This window comes from Cibotium barometz, chromosome 4 (genome assembly GCF_041138505.1).
Source record: "Cibotium barometz isolate CiBa-2024 chromosome 4, ASM4113850v1, whole genome shotgun sequence".
NCBI lineage: Eukaryota > Viridiplantae > Streptophyta > Polypodiopsida > Cyatheales > Cibotiaceae > Cibotium > Cibotium barometz.
Window position 1 is genome coordinate 56,101,317 of NC_141049.1, and position 17,578 is coordinate 56,118,894.

The following is a 17,578-nucleotide window of genomic DNA, read 5'->3' on the forward strand; positions in this document are numbered from 1 at the left end:
GCTACATACTGATATCCTTTCATAGCTCAGTTGTGTGAGAGGTTTGATTAATGCAACAAGTTGCAAGGTTGATGCCATCACAATGCGTACTTGTTCAATTTGGTTTCTCTCTCTTTTATTTGATGATAGAATTGGTGATATGATTTAATATTCCTTTAGAAGTGAAATGATGAAGGAAAGAGCCTGAAAGGAGTTGTCATAGATAACAACCAGCACTGAATCACTTGCTCCATCACTCGTGGACCAATCCTGAAACCTGGGAATGCTCTTTTGAGACTACTTGCATGTGCACTTGTTATTGTGATTGTGCTAATTTTCTTTGTACAAGTTGGTGAAGGGACTGTGTTGCTGGAGTTTGCAAGAGGGGCAGCACCCAATAGTTTCTTAAAATGGAGCCTGCAAAACGCTGCATTAATCCTTCATATTGTCCAAGACCCTGTGACAATTTGCATGAGCTGTGAGCATGCTGCCCTTGCCAGTCAGACACAAAGTGCATCTCCATCCTTCAGCTTTGCCTTTGAGCCTGCGTGTACATCCTCACCATTTGCAGCTATGATGAGATTTTGTTATAGGTACCTCATTCTCGCTTCAGGCTTTCGTTTGTGGTATGAAAGCTGAAGTTTGCTTACTGCTCACATGATGTGCATAAGTCTCTTATGAGCAAGGCTTTGTCGTGACGAGAAATCAAAGTCCGGTCCACACATTGGGGTGCATGGACCCACAGCCCTACATTATTGGATGATCAAAAGCCATGTGAGCAAAGGATGTAGGATGTGCACAAACCCTATCAAGTGTAGCCAATCTGATCATGTTTTCAGCCTTTGTTTCCTGGTTATGTCAGGGTATTCTTGAGGAAGCGTTTGCTCTTGATCAAGCTCTTAATGCACAGAATCGTGTATATGACAGCAATCAAACACTTGCAACAGATAGAGATTCATCCACAGATGCAACACCAGAACTGGGTTCCAACGGCCACACTGTCCCTCCCCTCCATCTTGGGAAGCATTTCCTTTACTGATATGGGAATGGAAGTACAAAGCAAAGGGCTAAAATCTGAATGCTCACTGAGAACCTGTCCCAAAACTGTCCTAAACCTGAACCACTTTGACCATGCTAAAATCTGCCCCTCAACTGATGTCCAGCACTGCTCCATCTCTTCACAACCTGCTCATTCTCATAGGCCCGTGCCTTACAATTCACAGCTGTGCACCTATTCTTCGTGTGCATGCATCCCTACCAGTCACCCTGGCCTCTTTCCATCAGGGCTCACAAGAGTGTTTTACCCTTAGTACATATGATGTGTGCAAGCTTGAACCCTCACCACGAGTATTAACCAAAAATGTGCAATGCTAACTAAACAGGAAATAAGTGTTGGCAAAATCAGAGTTTTTTGGCAGTACATCACATTAGTGCTTTTGATGAATGCAATGGAATGTGGAATTATATTTATATTTTCGATCTGGTACAAAGGTTACAGCATTAGGGATCGACATTTCTGATTGTATTGGTCAGAAACAACAAAGAGCACAAACAAAGGAGGTAGGTGTGTGGTTATGATCCTCAGCTCCACGAGGAGGAGTCTGCACTCTTATCCAAAATTGGATATAAAAGAGTCATATGATTACAAAGCCTCTAAATCAAATGGGTTGGAAACTAGATTGGATGCTCGCCCATGTGCAGTAATTCTGTTCTGACATGACAAAGAACAGATATCTTTTTGATTGGAAAACCCGGGCTAGGTCTTCAAGGTATCCCCTCTTGGACTGCTTTTATGCCCATGTTCAAGCTAACAAAGAGTCGTAGCTATGAACCATGTTCAGCTTTGACAGAGAAATCCACGGAGCAAATAAATGTAGTTAACTGCACTCTCTCTCACACACACACACACACAAAAATGAGCAGCAGTGTGGAACCTTTTCACTAAGCTGACTGATTGGGTACGTGTAGATGCCTTGCGCCATTAGTTCTGCGAAAGAAAGCTTGAGAGTGAAGGGGCTAACAACAGGTTTGCTTCAACAGGTGGGGGAGGTTTGTAATGCTGACATGGTTTCTGCACTCCGCACATGTTACCGCGCCACCAAAAACGTTTCGCCAGAATCAGAAAGACTCATAATTCTCTCGATTTTGGCTGCTGATAATTGCTATTTGGCCTTCCTTCAACATCACTTCTTCTTCTAGGTCCTGCACTTTCTTTCTCAAATCATTCACAGATTTCCTCATGTCTAGTGCTTCTTGCCCTTTGTCTTCGGCCGATTTCTGCAGCATGCTATTTTGCTTTTTCATATCTGCCAGTTCCGACCTTGCCTTTAAAGCATCATTTTCCATGCTTTGAATTTTCTCTTCTAGATCCTTTATGACTGAAGAGGACTGTCTTAGCTTATTCTCGAGCTCGAATTCTTTGTACTTAGCATTTTGCAAGTAACCATGAAACTGTGCGGCCTCCTCGAGCATGGAGTCGCGGCCCTCCATGATGTCGGCCATTTGCTTGGTGAGAGTTCCAATGGTCCCTTCATGTTGCAACAATTGGCAATTGTTTTCCGAAAGTTTGGATTTGAGAAGCTCATGCTCAGACTCAAGCGAATTGCAAGCCTTCTGCACCTCGTTCAACTCTTTTCGTGTTTTCTCTAGGTCGGTCTGTAGCTTACCATTCGCATTCGCCTTCTCTAAAATCTGCTGTTGTAGAGCCTGCACTTGCTGGCTAAGAGAAGCCACCTGCGCAGAGCAATTCTAAATTAACAACCAAAAAAGAAAGTCGGTTTGCAATTGCTTTGCTGTGATCGTACCTCGTTTTCTTTTTGCTGTGCAAAATCCAAAAGCTCCTCATTGATGCTCAAATACTCTGCAACACGACCTGTTTGTTCATTCACCTCTTTTCTGGCTTCTTGCAACTTGAATGAAAGTTCGAGTTTATCCTTATCTACAGAATCTTTTTCACTTTGTAACTCCTGTGCAGTTCTTCTCATTTCTGTTAACTGCGCCTCCTTGTGCTCAGCAGCTTCCTTGAACTCCATCACCCTTCTGTCATTTTCAGAAAGAGCACGACGGAGTTCATCTGCAGTCTTCCTCAAATCTTCAACCTACATAAAACAGCTTGATATCTAAGAACAATTCAAAACAACAAATTCCTCCCCTCCCCCCTTAACGTCTTCAAAAAGACCCAAAGGGCCTCTCAGACCATAAAACAGTACATGTGATCCATGTATGAACTGCAAGGCATAAAACATGGAAAGAGAAAGAAAAAAGGTCCCGTAAGTCTTAAGAAAATAGGGCCCACGTAGTACTCGAGTCCTGCATATACAGTGATATAGGTAGGTACTATCATGTGGCATCCTCTAATCTTGCTAGAGATGTGCTCTCATATAGAGAGCTTGATGAGGCTGCACGCTGGATGGCGGGACACCACATAGATATCTATCACCACAGACTTCATTGGCCCTCTCAATATGGCCATGATTGATACTCAGCCCCGACAGGACCAGAGGGGACAAACAGATCATGGGAGAGACAGATGGCTTCACTGGGAGATCACACCCCATGCTCAGAGGGGTGCTGACCCAAGTCACATGTGGAGTCCTTAGAGAGAGGGCACCATTCCCTCTGAGTGCCAAAGGTCCTCGTCTCCGTAAGGGCATCCGCTCATCAGCTTCAAATCAAGGACATACTCGAGCACCCCAGCACAGGAGGTGGACATTGATTCTACGTGTTCAGTCATAGGAGTCCCATCAAAGATGTCTGTGCTGCACCACACGTGACAGAGGCCCAATCCCCCCTCTAAAGCAGAAGTGAAAGTGCCCACATATCTAAACATGCAACGCTGCTCTGTCTGTCTCCCAAATTGTGCATAATCTGCATACCTGCTCATCTGATGGAATACCCTCTATGCTGCTGGTCTTCTTTTTCCCCCCTTGAGTAGATCCTTCTGTAGTAGCAACATGAGTGCCCCACCCGAAGGCGGCTTGGTCTCTCGCCCAGAGGCGGTACAATTATGACCGCAATCGGCCCGAAAGCTGCCGGGAGCCTGCAGGGATTTGAACTCAGGACCTCCCCTTTCCTGGTCACAAACCCACACCGCTAGGCTACACACCCATTGGCATCTCCTTGTCTTATTATATCATTGTATCAGTTCTAGTTGATTTTTTATGTTTTCTATGATTTAGTCACTTCATGGATATATTGTAACACTTTTTTTTTATTTTAAATCAGAAAGAGACTTCTATTAAGTATGAAAAAAACATACAACAATCACAGCTATAAGCCAGAAAAGAATAGGATCACCCCAGTATGTTTGGTGATTTCAACCACTGAGGAGCATCATGATGCCATGTAAGACCTGTGGTACACTAGAGGAAAAGAAGATGCCATGGTCCAACTCCTACATAAACATTCCGGACAGTGAAACTGAAAAAAGGAAGGCTTTTCAAAGGATCGAAGGCATCAATCCACTCCCACTCTCCTGGATCCCACTGAAGATATCTGATAGACTGCCACCATATAACCACAAACACCAAGAGCCATGAGTCACTATCTGAGGAGGAGAAGGGTTAATGAACCAATGCTTCCCCGAACGACCAATAATCTTTCACTGGACTAAGCCTAGTATCTGGGATGATCTCCTCCATACTACATCTCCTCAATCTCCCTCCAGGCATGATAGAGTAAATGATGCAATCTGTAGCCTCCTAGCCCGGGAGAGCAATGACCTGCAGAGGTATGCCTATCCTCGAAAAAACTCCTAGCCAACTCGGATGATAGTCTCCATGAAAGGTCCTAGAAAGCCACTCATGCGGAATAGCTGCATCAATCTGATCAATACGAATGCGGGAGCCCCTAAGATGCTGAATGGATGCAGCTCTCCGATCCTCCGGAAGACTCTTAAAGGTCTTCCAAGCAAGAACTATGTATGCACATCTCTCCCATCTTGACCACTGCATATAATGAGATAAACCAAGTGGCCGACCAGCCTCATCCCTAATGAGCTCGTTCCACATAATAGGTTGTCGGTCAGCCTCATCCTCCAAAGACCTAGGAAGCCTTTGTCGCAAAAAAGATCTCATGCTTCTCCATGCTCTAACAAAGGCTACAATACGAGGGGAAGATGGTGCCCTGATATCAGCCTCTGTGAACAAAAAATGTGTGCTGGGCATCCAATCTCTCCTGACTCTGGGTGTACATCCGGGAATCTGAGACGAAAAAATCCTTCCAAGGCTCAGTGCTTGGTAGGAAACCTCTGACCACAAGTTTGCAAAGCAACGCCCTGCACTGAACATACGGATCGATAATATTCAAGCTCCCCTCTGGTTTGGGCTAAATAACTGTGAGCCAAGCTACCCTGGCACGAGTGTCTGAGGTGCCATCCAAACCTGCATAGAAAATTGCAGATCAATCTCCGCAATTGGCCAATGCACGCACGAGAGAAGCACCAACAAGAGGCAATAAACCAAGCTAAGGCAAGCAATACCTGATTAGCCACCAAAGCTCTGGAAGCTAAATCTAATCTCGTGGAGCTCCAATGGAGGAGCTTCTTCCGGATACTCATAAGTACTGGAGCAAACTGCTGTGCAAGAGAAATCTCAATCCCAACTTGGCATCCCAAATATCTAGCAGTGCATCCTCTGTTGATCCAAGTAAAACCAAGCTCTACACCCCAAGAAACTCTCGGTGAATCACTAACCCAAAAACCAACAGATTTGTGCCAATTAATGAGTGCCCCTGCTACCAAATAGAACTCCTCTAGTGCTACCTGGAAGGAACATAAGCATATATGTGAAGCCTCCAAGAACATGGCTATGTCATCAGCTAACTCAGAGTCAACCAATTCCTCTTGACTACGAAGAGGAAACCTCAATCCTGAAATACCAATAGTAGAGCGGAGAGAGATGCCCATGGCCTCTGCAACTATGATATATAATAATGGGGCTAAAGGGCAGCCTTGCCGTACTGAGCGAGAAATCTGAAATTGCTCTTCTCTATCACCGCAAGTGAGCACTCTACTGTGGGCATCATGATACATGCATGAAACTCCCTTGATCCATCTCTGAGAGAAGCCCATATGGCTAAGAGTACCCTCAAGGAAGTCCCAATCCACTCTATCATAGGCCTTCTCAAAATCCAAGAGCAGAATGGCTAAGGACTGATTGCTTGCTTTAGCCCATTCGACGACCAACCAAAACGAGAAAATGTTATCAAAGATGCTCCTGCCGTGTAAGAATCCATTCTGAGTATCATGAATGACATCCTGCAAAACTGGCTGCAATCTGATGCTCACTGCCTTAGCAAGAATCTTATATGCAGTCCCAAGTAAGGTGATAGGTCTGCACTGGCCAATCAATGTCTTATCCCCACTCTTAGGAATAAGATAAATAAGCCCCTCAGTGAGAGAAGAAGGCATAGAACCTATGTCCCACATCTCCTATAGAGCCGATGTGATCTTAGCCCCAATCTCATCCCAAAAAGTAATGAAAAAACAGGGGAGAGGCCATCCTCCCCTGGACACTTACCATGAGGTAAGGCATGAAGAGCATGACTGAACTCCTGCATAGAAAAAGGGGCATCCAGAGCGGCACACATCTCCTCAATGATTAAATGTGGCAATGCATTCCAAACCTTCCTTTGTGCCCTGTGTCTCAAATTAGAGTGCGGCTCAGCACTAAGAAGTTGGCGATAGAAATTAGTGGCAATCTACCTAACCATAAGAGGATCTGAGTGAAGAGTGCCGTGTGAATTTTGCAACTGCCTGACACTATCTCTGGCATGAGATGGGCCGTGAGTAGCAAAGAAATGTTTGTTACATCTGCCACCCATCTGTGTCCAAAAGGATTCCTGGGCATGGAAACGGTACTCCGCGTGCTGCTCAAGAGAGTGATGAAGTTCTACCCGAAAAATACATAAAGAATCTGCAATCCATTGAGCATGAGGATGTTTCTCATGCTCTTCCTGGAAGGCAGCCAATCTACGTCTAATAGCCCTTTCTAAATCAAAGGCCTCTTGCCTCTTAGACAGGGCACATGTGTGATAAAAGTCACTAATATCATAGAGAGCAGAGGCCAGGCATACGACGCGATAGCTCTGCATCTGAAAACAAATGATCAGGGATGCGTACATGGGGTGCTGATCCATGGCAATTCGGATCTCTAATACATAAAACCACTGGGCAATGATCCGATTTAGAGGTGCCTGTAGCAATAAAAGTATGCCCACCTCTGTCAAGCACTCAATCATCCACATAAAATCTGTCTAACTGTGCATAAATACATCCTGCGTCTCTTCTCCTGTTAGACCATGAATAAAGAAGAGTGGATGGACTCCTGAAAATGTCATCCTCATGCCAACAAGCTCTGCCATGAATGGAGAGTATAAACCTCTCCCAAGACACTCTTTCAAGAGGATGCACCAAGCCCTCATGTCCACCTCTTTTATCCGTTGGCATCTCAACCATGTTAAAATCCCCACCAATAATCCAATGGTTGGCAAGAGGCATCGGTGTAGTGAGAGATTGCAAAAACGCAATCCTCTCACCTCTATGGTTAGGAGCATACAGGTTGAGAATACCAATGCGTGTAGTACCCTGCATAAGAAGGATCCACTCAAGGATTCTTCCTCACAAGAACTGCTCGTTGAAGCTTTCGCCCCCCCCTGCTCGCACTCCCCCCTCCCCGCCCTCGCGACTGCTCCCCTCGCTTGCGCCGTCCTCTCCGCCCTCGCGACTGCTCCTCCCGCCTGGGTTTTCTCGTGCCCCTTCTCTTTTGCACCCGCCGCCCCCTGCCCGCCTACCCCGCCTCCTTCGCGCCCCCCTGCTCTCTCCCCTTCCTCCGCGACCCGCCCCCTCCGCGACCCGCCCCCTCCGCCTGCCTCCGCCCTCTCCCCCCCCCTTTTTTCGTGTTTTTCCTCCGCCCCCCCTGCCTTTCGCCGCCTCTGCCTTACACCCCTCCCCCTCAACTTTTTTTCCACCCTCTATTTTCTTCAGCCCCTTCCCCTCTGTCTTCCGCCTCCCCCTCTGTCTTCCGCCTTTCCTCCTCCGCCCCTTCCCGCTCCACCTTTTGTGCAGCCCGGTTCTTGCAGGACACTCCGTTTTCGCTTCGCCTTCGACTAAGCTTTAGACACTGATGGAGGTTCCTCCCGCCCCACCACACAGAGGGACTCTTCTGCAGCCCCCTCGCCCGCCCCTGAGGATACCCCCATCAGGCTTTCTCTTTCGCTAGAAGAGGAAGCGAGCCTCGCCGCAGAGGTGGAAAGCCTCCAGGCACATTCCACCATCTGCCGTATAGTCGGCACTCGCCCCAGCAGAGGGGAGATCCGGGATCTTCTACAGGCCCGCCTTCTTGCAAATGTGGGCAAGATCCTGGACGTTCAGTTACTGGGCCGTGGACACTACCAGATTGAGTTCGAGATAGCCCAGAGGTCCTAGCCATGAGTCCCCTTGACATCAGGGGCGCTCGGGCCTTCTTCAGACCTTGGCAGCATGGCTTTGACCCAGCAGCGGCGGCCGAGCAGGGAGAGCGCCTTTTCCATGTCACATTTTGTTTCCCCTGGACTCCGCCGCGAGTACCTTCCGCTCCTTTCTAGGATAGGAGCATTGGTGGGCTCGGTGCTTGAGACTGGCCCCACAGCAGCTTCAGTGGTGGCTAGAGCAGCTGGCCTGCCTTCGGTCAGAGTTTTGGTTCCTGACATCTCCTCCCTTCCAAAGGTCATTCAGCTACCTAGGATAGGGGGGGGGGGGGTTGAATCGATCAGAGAGTGGAGTTTTCGGGGCTCCCGAACCAGTGTTTTATATGCAGGCAGGTCAGCCACCTGGCCAAGGCCTGCCCTCGCAGGAGACCCCGACTTTACCGCAGCAGCAGGCCCCCGATGGCCCGCCCACAGATGCGGCTCGGCAGGCAGCCTCTGGGACACCTGCTCAGCCCACAGAGACCTCGGATTGGCAGCCTGGACAGGGGCGCCGTAGAGGGAGACAGCCACAGCAGCATGCCCAAAGACCGATGCAGTAGCAATCACAGTCTCAGCATCACTGGGTTCCAGTGAGGAACAGCTTTGCTCCCCTCCAGGAGGAGACCCCAGCGCAGACTGAGGATCAGGAGATGCCAGCACCCCCTCCTTCGCCCCCACCCCCCCTCCCCCCGTCCCCCCCTCCCGCCTCACCTGCAGTCCGGCGGGCACTGAGCACTGACCTTGCTCGAGCACCGTAGAGGAGACCTACCATGCCGATTCGGGCTTCACGGATATCCTCTATCCGCAGTCGGCTGAGTAGTCTCCACACTAGACAGCGCTTGGAGGCTTTTGACTACTCCTTCACACGGCTTTTTGGAGCGGAGGGCCCCCATGAGCCAGCACCCATCAGAGTTCATGTGGTGATACCTCTGGCCCAAGGGAGGAGGCACTTGATTCAGCGGTGGCCTTCTCCTTCCCTCTCTGTGGCACTAGCGACCGGGAGTGGACTCTGGATCTCGCTCTTAGCATTTTGAAGACTCTAGCTGCTCGGATGGGGACTATTCTCCATCCAAGCCGCTTGCGAAGGCCCGCCGTATGGCTGAGACAGCCTCAGCCTCAGCAGGTCATCCATGAGGATCATCTCATGGAATGTACAGGGCCTTGGCGCGCGGCGCACACTATGTACGTTATCGTGGCTGAGACAGCCTCCACCTCAGCAGGTCATCCATGAGGATCATCTCATGGAATGTACAGGGCCTTGGCGCGCGGCGCACACTATGTACGTTATCGTGGCTGCTTGAGGCAGGAGCTTCATTTGAGTGAGAGCAAGATGCCTGGTTGGGGGCAGTATTGATATTCTGATGATGCAGGAGCACCATTTGAGTGAGAGCAAGATTCGGAGATATGGTTCGGTGATGCCTGGTAGATGGGACACATTTTGGTCTGCAGGGTTTGGCCCCTTGGGTGGGCAGGGAGGAGTATGTATGGTCATTGCGGATGTATGGCGGCAGGCCATTGTGGATTGCAGGGTCATTGGTAGAGCACAGTATGTTATTCTGAGGATGCACGATGAGCTCTTTGGCATGCTCAATGTCTATGCGCCCAACCATGCTAGTGCCAGAGCAGATTTCTGGACCCTTGTTACAGATGCATTGCCCAAGGGCACACATTGGTGTGTCCGGGGAGACTTCAACATGCTTGAGGACCCGGTCGATAGGGTGGGAGGCAGTCATGTTACAGTGCACGGCACGGAGCTTGCAGCTTGGGAGCGATTTTGCATGACACTGCGGATCACTCATGCATGGCAGCATGAGGCTTTCTCCCGCTCTCAGGATAGTCTTAGTTTTTCTCGGTCGGATCGCCGGCGGCAGGGAGGGACTAATCTATCACGGATTGATCGCTTCTATGTGGGCGAGAGGTTCGGGGAGCATGGGGGCTCCGTTGGCATTCTCGCTGGCACCTCTTTTTCAGACCATGCACCAGTTATTTTGACACTTGAGGAGAGGACACGGGAGACCAGCTTGTAGTTGAGGATCCCAGAGAGGATACTTACAGATCCCAGTCTTTCTGAGGACATTGAGAGGATATGGCATGATAGCCAGAGCTCTGACTTGGATGCAGCAGGCCAGTGTGCCCAGGGACTCATCGAGCTCAGCTCTTTTTTGCACACTGTACTGATCCAAAAGGCCACTGTCTTGTGCCAATTGATCAATGCTCCCGAAGCTGCACCAAAAACCTGTAGCGACTGCTCTGCCCCTCTGAAGATTGGCCTCCTGGCCATGCAAAAACAATCCCGTGTCATCAGCAAACTCAGAATCGAGCAGGTCCTCACCCCGGGCTGGGAGCTGGAGTCCTCTCAAACCAACCTCCTCTGTTGTCAGATACATGCTCATAGCCTCACCAAAGAAGAGAAAAAGAAACGGGGCGAGAGGGCACCCTTGACGGACTGATCTGGTCAACTCAAAACTCGGCCCCCGTCCTCCTGCCATCAGCACCTGGCTACGAGCTGTGGAATATAGAGCCGCCACTCCTCGAATCTAGACTGGCTCAAAACCCAGGAGAAGCATGGTGCCCTCTAAGAAACCCCAATCGACTCTATCGTATGCCTTCTCAAAATCGAGAAGCATCACGACCAGGTCCTCACCGAGAAATCTAGCTCGGGCCGTCGCCTCCCAGAAGGTGAAAATGTTGTCAAGGATACTGCGCTCCTTGACGAATCCTGTCTGGGTAGCATGAATCAGCTCCCCAAGGAAGGGCTGGATCCTCAAACTCAAGGCCTTTGCCAGGACCTTGTAGACAGTATTGAGGATCATAATAGGTCTCCAATGCCGAATATCATCTGACACTCCCTCCCTCTCGGGGATAAGAAAGATCAAGCCCTCTGAAAAACTCTGTGGCATCACCCCAGTGTCCAAAACATACTGAAAGCCCCTGCGGAGGCCTGGCCCCAAAAGGTCCCAATAGCGCATAAAAAAGGCAGGCGTCAATCCGTCCTCCCCAGGGCAACTCTGGCGTGGAAGGACCCTCAAATCCTCAACAAGCTCATCCTCTGAAAGAGGCTCACCCAGAACTGTGCGCATACGATCTGTGACCCTCCTCTGCACATGGGCCCACACAGTCTGTCTGCAAGCATCACGTGCCTCCGTGGGGCTGGCTCCGCTGAAAGCAGGTCTCTATAGAACTGAGTGGCAATGGCTCTAATCTCCTCGGGCTCAGTGGCTAACGATCCGTCCTGCCTCCTGAGCTGGCGTACTCCTGCTCGAGCATGGCGGGCTCCGGTAATCTCAAAGAACTTCCCAGTCACTCTATCACCAAGCTGCGTCCACTGAGAGGCCTGGCGATGATAGTAGAACTCATGTCTCTGCTCCTCTTCCTCTCTAACCTCCTGGCGTGCCTGGCTCAGCTGCTGCTGGGACGCCACCCACTCACATGTAGGCTGCTGCTCTTGAAGGCGCTGGAGCGAAGCAAGGCTACGTCTCAATCGACGCTCCCGCTCTCGTGTCTCTCCCAGCCGTGTCACAGAGCACTAGGTACCGACCATGGATGACCCATCAGCTGGAGAGTGGCGGACGGTTGGCCCCTGGCCAGCAGGTCACCGGCCGAGCACCAGAGTTGAGCGCCGCTGCCGTGCGCGCGAGGCTGGCAGCATGCAGGAGGATTCGGTTCTGTCATAGAACCATTACGAGCACTTATCACACCACCCGTCCGTAGACGGCAGGCCCCCTCCAGTCACGGCGAGGGCCCCTCTGCCTCCCCTCAATGTGGCGGCCGATTCCTCGTCGTGACTCCGCTTTTGGCCCTCTGTGCGCAATGGGGCCGGTTGACCCCACCCTCTCCCCATCGAGCCTCCCCTAACAACCTCCCTCTCCGGTGGATGCCTCTCAGCAGCGTCCCTCTCCAGCCTCTCTGCCTTCTCGCTCCCCCTCGCCTCCTCCCCCCCCTGCCCCACCCTTGCCTCTGACTCTACCTATAGTCGCTCCATCAGCCTCTTCCTCTTCTTCCGTGCCTACCATCCCCTCCCCTCCGCCTCTCCAGAGCATTCTTGTTGGACCCTTGTAGCCCCTAATCCAGAGAGGAGACAACCCACGAGTTCCGTTCGTCACCTAATTTATCGTTTTTCTAAGCCGGTGGAGATGACCATTGCAGGTTCACCGGTGAGGGCTCTCCCACTTGAGTCTCCACGCGCCCCCCCGGGATCTTGGGGCAGCCTCCTCTGGATTATAGTTTCTTCCGGTGTCTTTTGACGAAAGGGACAGATAGGTTTGAGGAGATTGTAGCCCCTATTTGGGTATATGTGGTCTTCCACCACTCCAGACCCTCTACGCCAGAGAATGGTGCAATGATCTTCTCTTTCCCCTTGAGCACAGCCCCGGGGACAAAGTGGGATGATGGATCTAGAGTCGGTGGCCGCTACCATTCAGAGCTATCGCACCATCTTTGGGATCTCCTCATCACCGACGTTGTTACTCATCTATGGCCTTTGGCCAGGATGGAGCTTGGAGGATCAGCCCACAGAGACCAAGGAGGGGAGATGGTGACCTCTAGCCTGGAGGCATAGTTGTCACGGTACGAAAATACGATACCGTACGGGAATTTTTGGTACGATATGAAATTTTCGGATACCATACGATAAAATACGGTTTTTTTTTTAACACTTAAAACTATGGAGCTTCAAGCTTGAATGTGAGGGAAGGTTGGGGGGGAGGAGTCTACAATGCTTGAGAAACCAGAACATGGAGATGTGTCTCTCCTAGTTGGATCTCCCAATTGTCTCCAAAAAAGAACCTGCATGGGTAATGCAATACCAAAGGTCTCCTAGTGTAGCGTTTATGACTAAGGGACTGTCCTTGCACAAATACGAGCAGTGCATCTAGGGTGATAGGTTTAGGGACTCCTCTCTAGATCAAAATGGCCATGTCCAAATCTTCTCCCTCGTACATAACTTGAGGATCTGATTGTCTAGCCTACCTATACTAGGGATCTCCAAGTGATGTAGCAAGATTCTCTCATCCTATCAATCAAGTGTACACTACCAGTCTACCTTGCCAGATTTTTTAGGTTTCTCAGCAACCCCATATGGAATACTGAATGGACACGAATGTTGCGAAGTATTGCGGGCATTTGGAATCTTTGTTAAGCAGGATTTCTATATTTTTTTTAGCATTTGGAATTTTTTCCTCAAGGTGGGGAGACGGGGGGGAACCCCTCGTACCGTACGGTACCGTACTGTACGAACGGTAAGTACGAATGGGTTCGTACCCGTACAAGAAACAACTATGCCTGGAGGTGCTACTTTTTGTGTTCATGCATACCTCTATCGCAGTACCTCTTCCCCCTTCTCATAGATATCTTCATTGTGATCGATGGAGCACAGAGTATATATACTCTCGTGCTCGGGCAAAGTGAGGTCCCCCCCCTTGATAGAGACTTGACCTATCTTTGAGGTCTATAGGTCTCTTCTATGAGTGAGGTAACAAATTTTTGGCTATTTCTTCTACCTTGGCTACATCATCGATGCCAGAGGGTAGTTACAAGAACTTTTTGTAGAAAGTAGGATTTTTTACAACAAATTTTTGTTTAAGAATTGGGTAGAGGTTGCACCTTACACAAGGTGAGGGTGATTGTTTTTCGGGCATCCGAATGGCACATAGATCCATCACCTGCTGCCAAGATGACCAGGGAGAGACTATGGCCCCTATGGATTTGGGAGAGCCAAACTCTCATGCGGCTGCAGCGGGACCCTGGATAGTGGACTTGGCATGATCCCGCAGATCGGGAGAGGAGACTCTAGATGCCCCCTTGTTTGCATATACACCACGGCTTGGCCGCAGGATCCAAATGCCTGAGATAGATGGCACATTGGCAGTCTCAGGGCCTATCACAAAGCTTTCTTTCATATTTTTGGAAGAGGCTTTGGGACAGCTTTCGACTGAGGAAGATCGCTCTTTTTCTTTGGCTAATGGCACACAGGAGTTTGGCAGTCGGTACTTGGTTGGCAACAATCGGAGGTTGACAGCTTGCCCGAGGTGCGTGCCCGAGGTGCGGCCACCCCTAGTACTCTTAGAGACATTGCCTTTAGGATTTCCCAAAGGCTCAGTAGATTTGGCAGCGGATTCTCTGCATCTTCGCTATGGACAGGGTATCGACCCGGATCATCACTTGGGGTACTGTCGCTTGGGCCACCGAGGCTAGAGTGGTCAGGACTTATGAGGAGGATGGGGGAGGACTAGTCCTTCAAGTCTCCCACTATCATATTGTAGCAGTACCAGTCACAGTCGACAGGTGACTGGTGACCAGGCTCATGCCAAAGATGGGAGATTTGTAGTAGCATAGTAGCCTGGCATATCTGGCGTGCTAGGTGCAGCGAGGCCATCGAGGCTACCCACACTCTGCCAGCTGAGACCATCAGGAGCATATGGCTCGATATCATTCACACCCTCCGCGGTCAATGGGGGAAGCTGCAAGGAGGTTTTGACCGCATGCGGAAGCGGCGGGAAGCCTTCTTGAGACTTTGGAGGCCTGGCCCTTTCCTCACAGATAGAGGCGGTGACCCCATTTGGCATTACAGACCACCTGAATGGTTGTTCCCTCCCCTCTCCCCCCCCCCCCCTCCTCCCTCTGTATGAGATAACCTTCTCCTCATAGAGCGGCTAGCCGGAGGAGAAGCATCTCTTCCCCTTTGATCATTTGTTTCCCGCCCTTATATGAGGTGAGTTTGTATCTAGCCCTTGGTGGTTGTACTTAGCCTTTGCAGTTGTTTTTTCTTTGACCTATTTAGGAAAAAAAAAGAAGAAGAAAAAACAGGCACAAAGGACTAGATACAACCATGAAGGGCTAAATACAGACTTGCCTCATTTAAGGGCAGGAATCACATGATCATAAGGGGGAAGAGGCACTTCTCCTTCGGCTACCCACTCTGTGAGGAGAAGGCTATCTCATACAGGGGGGGGGGGGGGGGGAACAACCACATAGGTGGTCTGTAATGCCAAATGGGGTCACCGCCTCTATCTGTGAGGAAGGGGCCAAGACTCCAAAGCCTCAAATAAAGCTTCCCACTGCTTTCGCATGCGGTCAGAAGCTCCCTGTAACTTCCCCCCCACCAGTGACCGCGGAGGGTGTGAATAATATCAAGCCATATGCTCCTGATGGTCTCAGCCGACGGAGTGTGGGTACCCTCGATGGCATCACTGCATCTAGCCAGGCTACTATGCTACTGCAAATCTCCCATCTTTGGCATGAGCCTGGTTGCCAGTTGCGTGAAGGTAGGACTGTGACTAGTATTGCTGCAATACAATGGTGAGAGACTTGAAGGCCTAGCCCTCCCCCATCCTCCTCATAAGCCCTAACCACTCTAGCCTCTGTGACCTAAGCGACAGTGTCCCATGTAATGATCTTGGTCGATGACCTGTCCATAGTGAAGATACGGAGAATCTGCTGCCAAATCCTGCTGAGCCCTCGGGCAATCCCAAAGGCAATGTCTCTGAGACTCCTGGGGGTGGCCACACCGCGGGCAATCTGCTGGCCGACCTCCAACTACTAGGCAAGTACCGACCGCCAAACTCCTATGTGCCATCAACCAAAGAAAGAGGGTGATCTTTCTAGGCCGAAAGCTGTCCCATAGTCTCTTCCAGAAATTGGAAAGCAAACTCTATGAGAGGCCCTGAGACTGCCATTGTGATGTTGCTGCCTGTGTGCCATCTATCTCAAGCATCTGGATCCTGCGGCCTAGCCGCGCAGTATTTGCAAAGAAGGGAACATCTAGAGTCTCTCATAGGCTGTTTCCTTGGTCCCTCATCCACCGTATCGGAAGCTCACCATTTAAATCGAACCGAGGCTGGTCAAGACCTCGGCTGACCATGCTACGCGAGATGTCCTCCGTTGACTCTCTGTCACAGCTGTTGCAACTTCATCAGTTAGGTCTCCACGACCTTAATCACAAGACGGTCAAAATGCTTCCTTAGCATTCTTGACATAAAACAGTCATTTACAAACAGTTCACAAATACAGTTTCTATAATGAACTCTCGTCTTTCCACATTTTCCACACCAAAGGCTGTCGTAGCTGCTCCTTTGGCTGCTCCTTTGAGACGACTGGAGCTATTTGTCTAAGGGCAGGCCTAAGGTGCTCCCAAGAATGAAGTAAACTGACTGCAAATTTGTCCTGAAAAGCCATGCTAAAACCATGGGCTCACATCTCTGTGAAGATCCATCTGGTACTCTGCGGCCAAGGGCCCCCAAGACCCGGAGTGTAGGCTGAAATCCAGGTCAATGGGAAATCCTTCCAGGGCTCAGCACCGGGAAGGAGGCCTCTAACAATTACCTTGCCCATTAGGGCGCAACTCTGAACAGCCGGGTCGATGAGGCCAGCCACCCTGCAACGTGGCTATTCGAATAAACACTCTCCATGCCACCTTGGCCTTGGCTGGCCTCCCATCACCTCTGGAAATTCCGAATCAATCGTTGTACCTGGCCAATACATGCCCGAGAAATGGTGACAAGAAGTACCTGGTTCGCCACCACCACCACCCTGCCTGCCAGGGAGAGCCTCGCCGAGCTCCAATATAGAAGCTTCTTCCGAATACTCAAAAAAGAAGCGGGGTGAGCAGCTACTCGGGAGAGATATCAATGCCAACCTGGCAACCGAGATACTGAACTGGAGTGCACCTCGGGATCCACTGGAAATCCTCAACTGGTCGCCAAGTCGGGGTGGGTGCAGAGCCTACCCAAAAAAACACACGACTTGGTCCCAGTTGATCTATGCTCCTGATGCGTGGTAGAAAACCTTGATCACCTCTACAAATCTTTGTAGATTCCCCACATCTCCTACAAGGAAAGCTGATGTGTCATCTGCAAACTCTGAGTCTAGTAGCTCCTCTTGCGTGCGGAGGGGAAGACACGATCCTTGAAGCCTGATCTTTGGGGCGGAGAGAAAACTACTCATGGCCTCAGCGATGAATAGGAAGAGGTAAGGTGCCAAAGGACAGCCCTGTCGAGCCGAGCGGGAGAGGGGGAAACTACTAATCTCCCCTAAGCCCTCATCCAATGTGCACGCAACATAGCCTGAAAGAAAATCCAATCCCACCCATATCTGCTCTATCTTGCTGTATATCTCGGGGTCCTGAATGAGGCTGCTGTCCGGAATCCTTGAGCTCAGT

General features: G+C 50.2%; 1 protein-coding gene across 4 annotated transcripts in view; it reads right to left on the reverse strand.

Annotated features, from left to right (window-relative positions):
* Nucleotides 1-1,419: 1,419 nt before the first annotated feature.
* The window catches only part of LOC147639420 (uncharacterized), a 120,818-nt gene continuing 104,659 nt past the window's right edge, over nucleotides 1,420-17,578 (reverse strand). For all 4 annotated transcript variants that reach the window (XM_086791171.1, XM_086791179.1, XM_086791162.1 and 1 more), the window contains 2 exons: nucleotides 2,784-3,077; nucleotides 1,420-2,712 (listed from right to left, as the gene is read on the reverse strand). In XM_086791171.1, the coding sequence (XP_086647297.1) occupies nucleotides 2,098-2,712; nucleotides 2,784-3,077 (909 nt within the window). In that variant the 3' untranslated portion in view covers nucleotides 1,420-2,097. The remainder of the gene's footprint in view (nucleotides 2,713-2,783; nucleotides 3,078-17,578) is intronic.